This window comes from Scomber japonicus, chromosome 5, assembly GCF_027409825.1.
Source record: "Scomber japonicus isolate fScoJap1 chromosome 5, fScoJap1.pri, whole genome shotgun sequence".
In the NCBI taxonomy this organism is placed as follows: Eukaryota; Metazoa; Chordata; class Actinopteri; order Scombriformes; family Scombridae; genus Scomber; species Scomber japonicus.
The window spans coordinates 16,600,756-16,616,175 of record NC_070582.1 but is presented as its reverse complement, the minus strand read 5'-3'; the positions used below and the strand labels follow the sequence as shown (position 1 = coordinate 16,616,175).

General features: G+C 39.8%; 1 protein-coding gene across 3 annotated transcripts in view; it reads left to right on the top strand.

Moving 5' to 3' along the window:
• The first annotated feature begins 456 nt into the window (after window positions 1-456).
• tbc1d2b (TBC1 domain family, member 2B) overlaps window positions 457-15,420 on the top strand; it is a 15,134-nt gene continuing 170 nt past the window's right edge. The window contains exons 1-13 of one of the 3 annotated variants that reach the window (XR_008321413.1): window positions 457-828; window positions 2,107-2,257; window positions 3,998-4,172; window positions 5,340-5,491; window positions 5,717-5,970; window positions 8,120-8,536; window positions 8,771-8,881; window positions 9,086-9,282; window positions 9,881-10,375; window positions 10,465-10,582; window positions 10,777-10,962; window positions 11,851-11,972; window positions 12,729-14,378. Coding sequence is in view for 2 of the 3 variants with exons in the window: in XM_053319065.1 (XP_053175040.1) it covers window positions 487-828; window positions 2,107-2,257; window positions 3,998-4,172; window positions 5,340-5,491; window positions 5,717-5,970; window positions 8,120-8,536; window positions 8,771-8,881; window positions 9,086-9,282; window positions 9,881-10,375; window positions 10,465-10,582; window positions 10,777-10,962; window positions 11,851-11,972; window positions 12,729-12,924 (2,916 nt within the window). In the remaining variant the exon portion in view is untranslated. Of the gene's footprint in view, window positions 829-2,106; window positions 2,258-3,179; window positions 3,282-3,997; window positions 4,173-5,339; window positions 5,492-5,716; window positions 5,971-8,119; window positions 8,537-8,770; window positions 8,882-9,085; window positions 9,283-9,880; window positions 10,376-10,464; window positions 10,583-10,776; window positions 10,963-11,850; window positions 11,973-12,728; window positions 15,346-15,420 lie in introns of those variants that run through there. The other 2 variants (XM_053319065.1, XM_053319066.1) reach the window with 2 other exon arrangements.

Genomic DNA, 15,420 nt, shown 5'->3' with positions numbered 1-15,420 from the left:
TCTTTGTTAACAATCCACATATCCTAATTTAAGTTTTCTTTGTGCAACTGTACAGCATACATGTAAATATATCTGTAGGCTATCTCTAGTGAAAACTTAATCACTCTTTTGACCTTCCTTTTAACAATCTTAGTTTTCTGTTTCTGTTTTCCTTTGATTAATTTAACTCTCACTGGAGAGTGTCTTGAATAAGCCCCCTAAAGGGTTTTTTGCATCTCCAACACATTTCATGTTGTCTATGTGTATAATCTGTATCATTTGTATATATATGTTAACTAATAAAAAAACAAAAAATGTTTAAAAATGAGGCTACAGGTTGCTCCTATTGTCAAACACCACCACCCAGTGGCGCTCGTGCCCCACACACACCGCTTAAAACAGACTACATCTCCCATACGCCACTGCGCCACAGACAGGCAGTCATGCGGATGGAAACAGGAGTGGGCATCCGCTGTGCGCTGCACGAAGAGGAAACTTCGAGGAAAGATGCACGAAGAGGAGGATGGCAGTGACACAAACTCCTGCACAGCGTCCCGGGTTGTGGCCTCCAGGTCGGTGGACGTGGCCGACACCGAGGGCGCGAAGGAGCAGGCCTCCAAGCTTTGCGGCTACTTAAACAAACTGTCCGGCAAAGGGCCTCTGAGGGGGTACAAGACACGGTGGTTTGTGTATGACCCAAGGAAATGTTATTTGTATTACTTCAAGACTCCCCAAGATGCCTTGCCACTGGGTCACATCGAAATAGGCGATGCGTGCTTCAGCTACGATGTGGAAGGAGAAGAGGGTCAGTTTGAGATCCGCACTGCCGGGAAAGAGTTCCTCCTGAAGGTAAACTTTTCAGCATGTGTGTGTGTGTCACTGTTTTGCTGTCATTTGCTACTTCCTTTCTCATTGTGGAAAAGTAGACACACCCATCACTGGACAGATTTATTCCGAGCTTTGATTTTTTTTTGCCAGGCATGCAAACAGCTGTTTCTGCTGACAGGGGTCTGTTTTGACACACTCACTTTTAAAGATCTCCCACCAGGCTTGTTTAAAGATGTAGCCTGTGTCTGTGTCTGATAGGTTTTTTCCACACACACACAAAGAAAAGTTCACTTATCATGTTAAAATCATGGTTAAAATCTGCGCTTCTCTCTCATTGGAAAAAAAAAATCCAGAGTCTGTGAATATGCAAATATTTTTCACACAAGATGACTACTACTTTACTGTAAGTGCACTGTCTGGAGGCTTCCAGTTTCCACATCAAACTTCCTGTACACAAGTTAAATATTAAACCAGGATTGGCTCCAAACTATGTCACAAATCCTGCTTCTAGGTTTAAAATCAGATATTCAGTGAGCTCAGAGAAACGCATATTAATAAGGTGTCAAACTCTTCATGTACATCATTCTGCACAGTGAAGCTCAAAGAAAACCACATTTTTGAGTGGAAGGGGGACTTTAAGTAAAGCTGGTTAAAAGTCTAAGTCATGTAGCTCATGTTTACTTTACACAAGCTTAATCAACACATGAGTCAGCTGATTGCCCCCAAAAACACAGTGTCAGCCCCATACACTGTTTATGTTGAGAGATCATTTTAAGCTCTGGTTTATATGCATATGAGCTCACCCATCCTCATGTGACATGTGTCTTTGGTCTTCTGTGCTGTCATATGATTATGACCCTGAGTTGAGATGCCCCTGGTTTCACTCAGCCTGGCTGCCTACTGAAGCCTGCATCATCTTCAACAGATGGTGTGAATGGTTAATACCAAACAGCTTGCCTGGCCGGAGGCTGGAACTGAGACTGAAACTAGTGTCTGCGCTTTTTCACATGACTGATCTTAATAGTAACCTGCTATTTAAAGTGCCTTCAGACAGTAACAATATGTTTTATGTAATACCACAGCTGTTACTTCACTTATCTAGGTTTCATTCCATTAGTATTAGACTAGAGTAGTCTTAACCTTTGACCTCTACAGCATGATCATTTCCCACTTAAGATTACTTTCATCAGTATTTTGAAAGTCAGGCATTTTAATGTTTATCCACCCTATTGAGTAACTGTGTGTGTGTGTGTGTGTGTGTGTGTGTGTGTGTGTGTGTGTGTGTGTGTGTGTGTGTAGGCCCCCAGCAGGCAGGTGATGCATTTCTGGCTCCAGCAGTTGCAGCAGAAACGATGGGAGTACAGCAACACACGAGGCTCCGGACAGAGAGACAGCTGGAGCTCCCCGACCCTGGCTTACCCTCATGCTGGCCTCGTAGGCAAAGACAATGGTAGGCAGGTACACACACATGCACACAAATGCAGTATGCAGTGTGAACGTTCATTTTGATCACATCCATGCACAGCTCATAAAGTAAACACATGTATCTGATTGATTAATGTTTGCACAAGAGCTGCACACACACACACACACTGTTCACAATGATTTAGTTGCACAAGTTCCTTCACAAACAGTGTGTAGGCAGATATATGTCCAGCATTGGTTAAATAGGATCTACTTTATCTGGGGTGTGTTTTATTTTATTTCTACTACTGTAGGAGTGTGATAACAATCCAGGCATTATTAGTGGGGTAATTTACAAGATACACTTTTGGATCCATTAGCGCCTGTACTAAGCAATTCGGCTGATGGCTCTAACTCCACCAATTTGCGATCGAATTTTAAAAAAGGGCTGAGGGGGTGTTTAGATAGATGTAATGGTGCATATGATGCTAGGTCAAAATTACACCGAACCATCTCTTTAAGCTGTGAATTTGTTAGTTTCATTGCTGCTTAAATGCCACTAATTCTCCACCTTGTTTTGACCGTGCCAGCTAAGTGTAATGAAGTGTGTAATGCCTCTTCCTGTTCCTGTCATCATATACACACAACTTCAGTTTTTCATTCTTTAGATGTTCTTGTTTGGAAATGTTTCCTGAAAGCACACATAATCATGCTGTGAAAAAATATCAATACTGGCGTATCAGTATGCCTGACTAATATCAGCATTAGGCAGCTCCACACTGGAAAACTCAGTAGTAGTTGTTTCAAAAGCAAAGTTAAAGAATAAAAAAGTGGTTTGACACACTTTGATGTTTTTTTTTTTTCTACATGTCTTTCATAACTATTTCAGTCTCAAAAGTCCATGACCTTTTTGTCAGTGAGCTGTGATGAAATGCGCAGGTACAGGAAACACTTACGAGGTCAGACTAGTTTTTCAGTAAAGTCTGCTTAACTGGAATCTTACCTATGACTGCGAGGAGGACGTTAAATGTTTCATGCTGCTCCTTTTAGATGGCTATAGAAAGATTAAGGTAAGCCTTACTTAATCGTGCAAACAAGGTGCTGGAGTATCTTGTAATTGCTGCTGACTATACAAGTTTAAGGATACAGCATATTCAAACTGGTTGGTCCACCACTTTGGTTCAGACTAATATATCTCAACAACTTGTGGATGGATTGCCATGAAATTATTTCCAGCCATTCATGGCCCTCAGACAATGACTCCTACAGACTTTGGTGATCTATTGACTTTTCTTCCAGCAGCACCAGCAGGTGAAAGTCCACCGGATGGAACATTTGATACAGATATCTAATGGTTCTCAGATGATGTATCTAGCTGATTTTATCCTCTAACTTTTCATCTAGATTTTATTTGCAATATCTTAGCAACTATTGGAAGGATTGCTGTGAAATTTGGTGCACATATTCATGATTCCCAGAGGATATATTGTAATTATTTTGATGCACTGACCTTTCAGCCTCACAGAGCACCCACACTGTTGGCTCTTAGTCTTATTTAGAGTGAAAATGTCAATACTAAGAGTTCAAAGGTTTTATTGGTACTAAAGAAGTTTGATCACTGTCACTGTATGTGTTATTACTTCCTTTTACTCTGGAATTCATTTAGGCTCATTATACAGTTCCTCAACAAACAATAGACTTATTTTGTCCTTGAGAAGCAGCAGCAGTGATACATGTAATGCTTTATTGTTAGAATGTTAATCTAATGGTCTCTGTTCAATTTCAGATTCCTTTGTCTTTGAAAAGCTCAGTGATAGCATGGAGAAGGTACGCAGCGACTTTGCCATGGAGACAGACACAGATGGTGGAGGAATGGTGGGGATCCAGTCAGCTAGAGGGCCTTCTGGTGCATCCACAAACCCTCTCAACTTCTCCCTCAAAAACATTGGTACAGAACTCAGGTGAGACCTTAAACTCTGTGTCTTTGTTTTCAGCTCTTGATAAACAGTCAAAGCTAGTTTATCCGCTACTGTATGTGCACCAGTAGAGCTGCACTGAGGAAGAAAACACCTCCTTGGTTCTTCCTGAGGTTGACTGCGGCAGAGGAAATGGTTACATCCATAGTTCACTTGCTGTGGCCTTATGCAGCCATCGTCAGTTCCCCTTCTGGGACATACAACACATTCTATTCAAATGATCCAGCGCTCTGAAATGCAGAAAATGTGTCACGTGGATAGGAATTTGCACAGCGATGGATCCAGAGTGTGAAGTTAAAAAGCTGATGTGTTGTCTGCTCTTTATCACGAGTCTCTTGTACATTTCATTATGATTTAGCTTCCAATATTTTAAATAAACAAATATAATATACACTGATACTACTTGTTTGCTGCTAGTTTTTACTCCAGATGATCCAAATAGGGGCATAAAGATTGGCTAACTGTATGCAGTAGTTTTGTGTCTAAATCTGTATGTTTATTAATCCTGCAGCTTGTAGCTCATGATCAGAGCAGAAGCAGTTAAAGCTCAAGAATGTAACACCAGAACCATCGTGTTAAAAGATGTGGGTTGTAGTTACACTCATGAAGCAAGAATATGCATGATTACAGTTAGAGCATGTCTGCTGTGGTAGATGGACACAGACGATTGAAAGAACTTAGCTGCAACATGTTGTTGAGGTGTGAGGCCGGCAGACGAGCTGCTAAGCAAAACTGTCATGTGTTTGCAGATATCTCACATTCAGAGGTGTGAAAAACGTGTCATAAAATAGAATTGTAGTCAGCTACAAGTCTTTTCACTTATATTCAAGAATGCCTTAATAAGGATGTTATTTTTGATGATTACTTGAAATGAGTTTGTAGAGGTGTACTGTAGTCTTGCTTTTTATGTAGCTGCTGTTCTGTGGTCCAAGGTATTTTGAAAGTAGGTTAGGGTTAGTGTTTGAAAACCTCAACAAAGGCAGTTTGTGCTAATGTTATCATTTACAAAGTAAGAAAAAAACATTTACAGGCTTCACTGCAGATTGTCCTTGTTCTCTGTGGATTTGAACAGCTTCTACATAGTAGCAGCCACTTTGTTCCCAGCATAGCACTGGTCTTACTCACTCTCCCGTCTGGTTTCTGTTCTTTCAGGAACTCCATGTCTTATCTGCGACAAGGCCGCGGAGCTGAGGGCAGGCGCAGTGTGTTTTACACCGGCAACAGCAGTGCAGAGGAGTGGGAGCTGGTGGATGCCCCGCCCAAGGACTTCCCCGAACAGAAACATCATCCAGACACTCACAGAAGTACGTTCACCCCCTGCCCTCTGGCCAGGGCTTGGTACTCACACTCAGCTTTTTATATAGATATATGTTTTATTAATTCATCCCTCATTTGCTATAACAATGAAAAATAGGCAATCATTTTCTTTTCTTTCTTATTTGTAGTCTTTTACCCATCTGTACAATTTGAACCTCTAAGTAGAAGTCGCAGGCAAATGAAAATGGTGATGAAACTCTCCTCTCTCACAGATTCCTTTGGATCATCATTTACTTTTGACTTTGTGCGCAATCCATCGCGGCCTAAGAGGCCTTTGCTTCGAGACATGATCGGCACTGGGAGGTTTGGGCGCACCGCTGAGACACGCAGCACCGAGAGCTCGCCAGTCGAGTGCAATGGCAGCAAACCTCTAGAGATGCAGCTTCGCCTTCAGACCCAGCAGGAAGAACTGAACCGCATGCAGCAGGAACAGACCAAACTCAGAGAGGAGCTAGCCAGCCAGAAGGTAGGTGGGCTGAACCGACACCAAACACGGATCACTGAATTGTGATGCCTTGGTTTTATTGTAGGTGAGTTAAACCAACTTAATTCAAACCAGAGGATGGTAATACTATTCACCCTCTCCATTTGTATTTATCTTGATAGGCAATATTCATGATGTCAGAATTATCCAAATTAGTGGGAATACCAGACTGGCTGGGGTGCTTTTACCGTCATTTAAGTTAAGCCTGAGGTTGTGACATCCAGCTGAGCTGTTTGGAGTAATTCTGATGATCTCACTAATACAGGAAGACAACAGATGATTAGTCATGCTACCGAGAAGCAGTTCTCCAGACACAATCCCCGGTGTCATCGCCTCCCATTACTCTTCTGTTCTTGGCTGCAAAACTAGCCAGATAAATATTTAATATATATACATCTGCTGTGAGGTGCTTGACTGCTCTTTCAAACTTAAACTGTCACAGCCAGAGGGACCAGTGGTGTTCAGTTTCACTGTTCTCGCTGTACCTGTGTGGATTTTTTCTGGGTAGTCCAGCTCCCACTGTCAGCTGAGATTGACTCCAGCTACCCTGCAACCCTTTAGAGGATAAGCAGTAAAGAAAATGGATAGATGGATGGAGGGATGAATAAATTCGTCACTGAGGAAATGAGTCAGCTTGCCCTCTCTGAGTTACTCTGCTGTTCGGAAATATTGCTTTATTCTTGCCAGTTTAAGAGTCCAAATGTTGCTTTCTATTACTATTTATAATACTATTGATTTATGTCTTCCAAGTAATGTGGGGTTAGGGTTAGTTAGTTAGTTAGTCCCATTATGCCTAATTAAAAAGGTAAGAGCACCCAATATACAATATGCTTATAAGCAATTTTTGCCAAATTGTAAAACATATTTTACTGCACATTTTACTTAGCAGCACTAACAGTCTGGACAATTCCATTTGAGATTTGAAAGACAGTGTCAGGGTCACTCGATATAATCCACAAGATTGTGGATGGGTTTTAGCATTTCCTGCCTGTGTTAGAAAACAGGTGCAATTGAAAGCTTTATCTTTCAATTTTATGTCACAGTTCCCTGTAACTGTACTTATACAACCGGGTGCATGTGAGTGTTCTTGATTGCATATGCCAGACACACATCTGTGCAAACGTGTAAGCCAAGTATTTTCACATTGGCTTTCATTTTCATATTCATACATGCATAATGATTTACACAACTATGATCAACTTTATCATTGGAGTTCATATTCTTAAATTAGTTAAAGGCGTCTCTGGGTGTAGTGGTGGCTGTGATTTAATGTTTCTAGGTCAGCATCACTGTGTCCGCTGTCAAAAACTAGCAGGGTTTCCCCCCGGAAATTGTTCAGTAGTTAAATCATCCAGATCCTCATGCATCTGGTCTCATCATTTCATTATTTAGTTAGTAATCGTTGGCCAAAACATCCATCTTTTTTGTGTAAAATAGTCCCTAAGATGATGTTGTACTGTCATAATTTTATGGAAGTGTGTTTCACTTGTAATTTTGTTGGCTGGGGGATTTTTTTGTGTGTTTCAGCTGAGGTGGCCCACTTCTGCTGTAAAGCACTGCAGCAAAGCCTGATCAGTGTACACTGATAGAGTTTGTGATTTTTGAAATGTAATAAATTAATTAGTTTGGTTTTATTAAGTAAAAAGCTACAAAATTGTGGCTTCTCTTTTTTTCTAGTCACGTACAATATTTCTGAAATTGTCTATGTCGCTAGTTTGTGGTTATAAGTCATAGAAAATACAATTGTGGTATCACATATTATTATGCAAGTTAATAACTAGTTGAAGCTTGTGTCATTTACACTCCAAAATGTACTTTGTTCTAAACTTGCAATGCCTCTGTTTGCACCCAGCAGGGTCAAGTGTAAGAAACGTTGAGACATGATTAAAATGCAGTCTATAGTTGTAGAGCTTTTTTTTTTTAGTTTAAATGATTAGCGTTTAAGCAAGTAAAAATTTAGCAAATTGAATATGCAGCTGGAAAAACATTTTAAAATCTTACATAACGCATGAATTTCTGAATTCATGTCATGGGTGAATTTGACACTTCTGTTTTTTTATGAACTTCATTTTAAAGCATGATCCCTTGCCAGATGTTGTGTTGACCAAATACAATCTCTCTCCTTAACCAGGAGCTGGTGAGACTTCTGCAGCAGACTTTAAGAACCTCCCAGTGTGACAGGCAGCCGGTGCGCCGTCCAGCTCCAGATTCATCTGCAGACTCAGACCATACCCAGGCTCCTGTAGTAACCCAAGAAGAGGTCACTCAGTTGGAAGCACATCTGCTTGACAAAGATGAACAAATCCAGTCCCTCTGTGGCCACATGGAGCGTCTCGCCTTGGAGAAGGAGAGCTTGCAACAAGAGCTAAAGGGGCTGAAAATTAAGGTGGGGGAAATTAACGACCAGCTGGGCATGTTGATGGAGACCATCCAGGCCAAAGATGAAGTCATCATAAAGCTTTCGCAGGACGCCAATCAAAGCAGCAACCCAAATGACTCTGGTTCACCACCTGCCATCAAAGAGCAGCAGGAACTGGACATCCTCAAGGTAAAGATAGAAACACTTAAACTAGTTTATAGTTGATAAAAGTGACACATCAGCAGGTTTAGAGAACTGTAAACACTCTGAGGAGGACTTTGAGTGTAATAGTATAACTAGTGGAAAAGCTCATATTGTCTTGTTGAATTTAATGTTTTAATGTTTTGTTTTTTTAATTTTTCATTCTCTGGTTAAATTCTCAATCTGATTAACTATACACACTGCATGTCTCTTCACTTTCAGGACAGTCTTCAAGGTTACAAATCTCAAAACAGATTCCTGAACAAAGAGATCCTGGAGCTGACAGTGTTACGCAGAAATGCAGAGAGTAGAGAAAAGGCTTTGGAAGCAAAGGTACCATCTTCTGTTTGTTAGCATTACTCCATTAAAAGAAAACAGGAAGTCTGAAGAGCTTTTCAGGGGAAGTCCAGTATCAACCTTATTGACCTAAATCTAAAAACACCAAGTAGGAAAAAACAAACAGTTTTGGCAGCGAGTATAATAATAGTAATATAAATATAATATAATGCTTAACTTCTCTTCTCATCTTTGCTGCAGTATACGGCCCTGGAGGCCAAGTTGTGTCAAGTGGAGAGCAAGTACCTGGTGCTCCTTCAAGAGGTGAAGAGCCCAGTGTGTTCCTCCTCAGTGCAGAACCCTGCCAGTGAACTCATTTCCAGATTATTGGAGGATGCACTGCAGGCAGAGAGCCCTGAACAGCAAGAACACCTTATCTTCAAACCCAACACTGTCAGGTACAGACAATGTGAAAATCCTTTGTGAATACATCCTTTTAAATGTTGTCCGTATTGAAAAGTATCTTTAATTTGTCAAGAGAGCTGATGTTAAAAGTATAGAGTTTAAAAAATGAGCTCTAACATTTTAGATTTTTCTACTGTAAAGCTGTAAAAGCGCCTAGATGCTGTTTGTTCACAGTTTTACAAATAAATGCCCAAAGGTAGATGATGTCACATCATAATGAAGTAGAAATATCAAGCACTTTATAACTATCAAAAAATAGTTAAAAGAAAATACAGAAAGTAAATTAAAGACACTGTTTAATGCACTGTTGTCATAAGCCCTGTTGTACTTTTATCAGCTGCAATTTAATTTCTCTTGACTGGAAAAACTATCTCTGCTGTTTGCTAGTGATATTCCTTTGACTTCTGTGCAAGCTCAGGCAAGCTTTGAAGCTCATGACAATGTATCGTTAGAAAATGAAGGAAATCCCTAACTGAGTCAGAATTGAAAGGTTAAGCAAATGTGGACACCCCCCAATATTCAAATAATTCCTGAGTTGAACATCACTGATTGATAATTCTTCTGCATTTTCTCTCTGATTTTCAACATTAGTGAGTATGACGTGTTTGGCTTCAAGACTGTTCCTGAGGAGGAGGAAGAGGAAGAGAAGCTTATTGCCAAGGTAAGAGCCTTGGAGCTGAAGTCTCTATCCATGACAGATCAGGAGGTGTCTGTTGGAGTCAAGTGGGAGAACTTTCTGGCCAGCACTATGAACAGAGACCTGGTACGCTCCCCTGAACTCAAAGCCCTGATGCGCTGCGGTGTTCCCCACGAGCATCGCTCCCAGGTGTGGCGCTGGTGTGTCGCCATCCATGTCAAGAAGTTCCGAGACAACTTGCCGCCCGATTATTATGAGACCTTACTAAACGTGGCCCGGGATAAGCTCAACCCGGCCTCGAAGCAGATCGAGCTGGACTTGCTGCGTACTTTGCCCAACAACAAGCACTATTCCTCCCCCAGTGCAGATGGCATCCAGAAACTCAGGAACGTCCTCATGGCTTTTTCCTGGAGGAATCCAGACATCGGCTACTGCCAGGGACTCAACAGGTACTGGAAAGGTTTCAGATGTTTTACTCCAACCAAGAGTCTTGTCATGCATTGTAAACATAAATTTTTATTGCATGTCATTTCCTCAGGTTGGTAGCGATTGCCTTGCTTTACCTAGATCAAGAGGACGCATTTTGGAGCCTCATTGCCATTGTGGAGGTTTTCATGCCAAGGGACTATTACACCAAGACACTGCTTGGCTCTCAGGTAAATAATCTCAAAGGTTATACTGGAAGACACAGGAACATGTTGCTGCTTATCTCTGGTGTCAGTGATGTCATGTTCATGTGATTGCTGCTCATGACTTACCAGAGCAGGAATGCATTGCAGTAATCATAACTGCATGCTTTTTCCATCTCTGCTGAATTTGATCCCATGTTTTCATGGTTGTTTCTGTGTAGGTTGACCAGCGCGTGTTCAAGGACCTGATGAGCGAGAAGCTACCACGGCTCCATGCCCACTTTGAGCAGTACAAGGTAGACTTCTCCCTCATCACCTTCAACTGGTTCCTGGTGGTGTTTGTGGACAGCGTGGTGAGCGACATCCTCTTTAAGATCTGGGATGCCTTTCTGTACGAAGGTCCGAAGGTAAGGGGTTGAGCAGAGAGTAAAGCTAATATCCTCTAATCTCCCATAGCCAGATGTTTCCAAGTGTTCAGAGCTCTATAGCTCATAGACGTTAGATAAGAAGACCTTTGAATGATAATGACATAGATGTGGCTGTGAATTTAAATTTGCCCAACACAGAAGATGGTATCTGTGGTAAGTTTTTTGTTCCACAAGTCAATTCATCAGTTGGACATATTAACCCATTGTTTATTCAACTTTATTTAACAAACATTTGTGTTTGAAGATTGATAATCTGTAGCTATGGGAAATTAAATGGATTCAATAACTATGTGTGATGTGAAAATGGACTAATAAGGTCAACGCTCCAAAACGCACTTCTAGTATGCAGAACAACTTCCTTTTGACACTCAAAATTGGCCACAATACACTACCCACTACCCACTACCTGCCCAGTACCAAACAGCACATAAACAAAGCAAAGTTCAAGCTGATGAGTCAGTGGTGACCAAAACAACCAACAGAAGTGTCAAAATTGGACCTAGATTCACCACAAAACCACGACTATAAATAAATGCTAATGTTGCCTCATGTTTGCAGAATGTGTAAATAAGCAATTTGCTAGCATGTCAGCCAAAACAACTTTTTTTAGCCAATAATATAGCAATAATATAGCAGATGTATTTATGTATGTATATGTGTGTATATATATATATATATATATATATATATATATATGTATATATATATATATATATATTCTGTGCAGACATTCCTGTATTTATAATAAATACTGCTTTTAAGTCTTCTGAAGAGTCTTTGCGTGTCAGAGGCGTGATGTTATGATCTGTGGTCACACAGGAGGAGTCATGAGACAGATTTCATGGCTTTGATATTTTTTCTCCACAGATCATATTTCGCTTCGCTCTGGCTCTCTTCAAGTACAAAGAGGAGGAGTTTTTGAAGCTGCAGGACTCCACAGCCATCTTCAAGTATCTTCGTTGCTTCACACGCACAATCCTGGATTCAAGGTAAAACAACTGCAATTTTGTTTGGTATTTGTAGCCGTGTGTATAGGCACAACATTCCTGAGGAGGATGCTCTAGTAAGAAGGATAATCATCATTAAACAGTTGATCAGATCTCATCACTGTGTGGGTGACGCCTACAAGCAAACTGATGATTTCCAGTCTGTTAGATTAGGATCTGTGGTCATTCCAAGAAGCTTTTAAAATGATAACAAATATACGAAAATGACTTGGAGAGATATTGGTTAGTAGTAACATAAAACAAGTCTACAGTTAAAGACAACAGATCGTACACATGTACTCTACTAACACTTTCAACTTGGCACAAGTCTAAATTAAAGCAGTAAGGATAAACAGAAACACAGAGAGATTAAAACCCCTACTTCAGATAATTGTAACACATATATGACATCATCTCCCCTACATCAAATTGGTTTAATGAACTACAGCATGAATCACTGTGATGGAGCCAGTTTTTCATTATTAAACAGTTTCTTTAGATCAGCTTATGTGTCTATCAGCCTAAATGTTCATACAGTCACAATAATATATCTCCACCAGCCTCCCTCCTTATATTTTCAGTTTCGGTAATTAACATCTTGTTAGGCTCTACTTGTGCACTTAGTGATGAAGCCAGCAATGTTACATGTTCAATGTCTTAATAGGAATTAATTAAATAATTTGTATATCACACAGCACAGAATGAAGAGAACATTATTCCACACTCTAAAGGACTGTTTCTTGACCCTTTTTTCCCCAGGAAGCTGATGAACATGGCTTTTGTGGACATGAACCCCTTCCCCATGAGGCAAATCCAGAACCGCCGCTCCTTCCACCTGGAGAAAGTCCGTCTCGAGCTGACTGAGCTGGAGGCAATCAGACAGACCTTCCTCAGGGAGAGGGAGACATCTCAGGATGGACGGACCTTCGTCAGCGATGATGAGGAGGACAACTGAGCTTAAGCTTGTCACATTTTCAGGCCACGCCATTTAAGTATGAAAACAAAGAAAGGTCGACTCTGCAGACCAGGGATGCATTGCAGTTGTTAAAGGGAGTTCTTTGTAAAGAATCGCTGGAGTTGGTCTCCGTGTCCGAGCTGGACCACTCAACTTTCTACACATTCTGAGCTAAATAGCATCAAAGGACAAAATATGACCAGCCAAATGGGCTTCCTATCAGTATTCCTGCCTTTTATTATTTGTAAATGCCTTATTTGCTGTATGCTTGTTTTATGTGATGACCAACAGTACGCTCGCCCATAGGCTCTTCAACCTCCAATAGCAAGTTTAACACTTGCAGTCCAAATCAGTATTTTTTAAAACATGGCTGTGATCTTTTGAGGATTGGCAACTTTATGCCTGTTGAAGGATTGATTGTACTTTTTTTTACACCCATCTCCATTAGGATGCAGAGTTTTCACTTTCCTTGCCCCAAGCTGTGGCTTCATCTACGTCTTAAAAGAAAATATTTTACTTAAAAAAATATATTTTCTGCATTTGCCACTCAACAACACATCTCTTGTGTTTGATCCCTGTGTCTATGGATGCACTTGAATCACTTATGCTGAAACTTTTAGTTTTCTGAGAATTTGAGCATTTTAAAATGTACATATTATTCCAGTTTGTCTGTGATTAAAACCAATAGACACAAAGATTTACCATTAAAGGTAGAATCAATATATATTTTTTATTTTAGCCATCAACTAATAACATTGGTCAGTTCAGTTGGCTTTATTTGTCCATATTTGGCAGATAGTATCACCATTTATAATGTTATATTACATTATACCGAAGTGCCACTGAGAGTTTTTTTCCAAGAGCGTGTTTGTAAAGCTCAAACTTTTTTGCACCTACATTTGTACTTAAATTCATACAGAAGTCTATAACCACCATTTTTTTATTTTGATCCTTATTGGCATCAAAACACCATATTAATGTATCCGATGATCAGATTATTTCAAAAAAGATATTATAGATTGTATGTTTTTTATTAACCTGCCATAAAGAAACAAAAAGCCCCTGCCCGAGAGTACTGCTTTTAAATTGTAATGTTTGTTTCCTTTTTAATGTTCTTGTTTTCCTGTAATGTGGGTTTTGTTAAGTGTTTAAAGGATTCAGTTCCCCCTGACTTCAACCTGCTCTGCAAGATATTCTGTATTTGTACAGTATAATGCTGGGACTGTTTATCTGAGCCCTGTATGAAAATGCTGATGTATTTGCATTCCCTGTCCTCAGAGTGGCAGCATAACATCTGTCTCCCCAGTGTTTACACGAGTTCATCGGTACCCTCCACACAGTCTGAATCCAAAGTTTACTATGCAGCGTTTCAGTGGAATGGACAAAAGAATTGTGATTTATAACCAATGATGGAAATTTTCAGGAGATTGTTACATCTTTCTGTCACATCACAGGTACTTATAGATGACAGTAGCATTGCCACCATATTTTTGCTTAAATATGTTAAATAATTCATACTATTAACAAACTAATGTGTTAAAGTTGTGTTCTGCACATCAACATTTGCTCTTAAAGAAATCATTGTTAAGTTTGGTTAATCAATATGTTAAAACTGTGTTGTTTCAATGGGAATCTACAAGAAGGAACAAGCAAGTTTTTCTGACTTAGCCCCTTCTCTTATGTGCTGGTATATTGTTTACAGCTTGTTATAACTTTTCTTTTCTTTTATGTTTATTTTACTTTAAGCTGTTTAATTGCTGTTATAGTAGTTATAAAAATTATCACATTTTCTCTGTTACAATATTGTCCACCAAAGCATTTTGCAGATTTTTCTTTTTTTTTGAGCACCTGAACATCTGAACAAATGGCAGAATTATATTTGTTTTGATGACACAAATGTATATGGAGAGAGATAAAATGACCATTTCATAGAGGTTGAAATCAAATGTATTTTTCCTTTCGAGAGCAGGTCTCTCTAAAGATCAACATTTTCAATCTTGACCCTCTCAAATAAAAAGTTGTTTGCTAATGTCCACATTCAGATTGTCAGACAGCTCACACTGTAGAAGGTTTTTAATTTTTTTCTCTTATTTCAATACACAACTCATCTTTCCAGGAAAGTGAGCATGCATTTTTTGTTAGTTTCCTTTTCACATTGAATAAGCTACATTTAAACATATCACCTTTTTCCCTTTTTTGTTGCTTTTCCCAGCGGTGTATTGCACAAGTGTAGTGACAAGACAACTTCAGAGCATTATAGGGCACTTCACTCTTTTTATGTAAATCTGTTTGGTATCTTGTTTATCATTGGACAACAGAAATTGCAAAACATATGTATTACAGAATCAAGTGTAAGCCACTGTGTGTTTTTGTAATGGGCCGCCAGTTAAAAGAGAAATTCAATAAACCATGGCTGACTGAGCGTGTTGTTGCTTTTGTGTAGATGAAGCAGGAAAAGCAGCTTGCTTTAGTAAAGATCAGTTCCATAAATGCTCT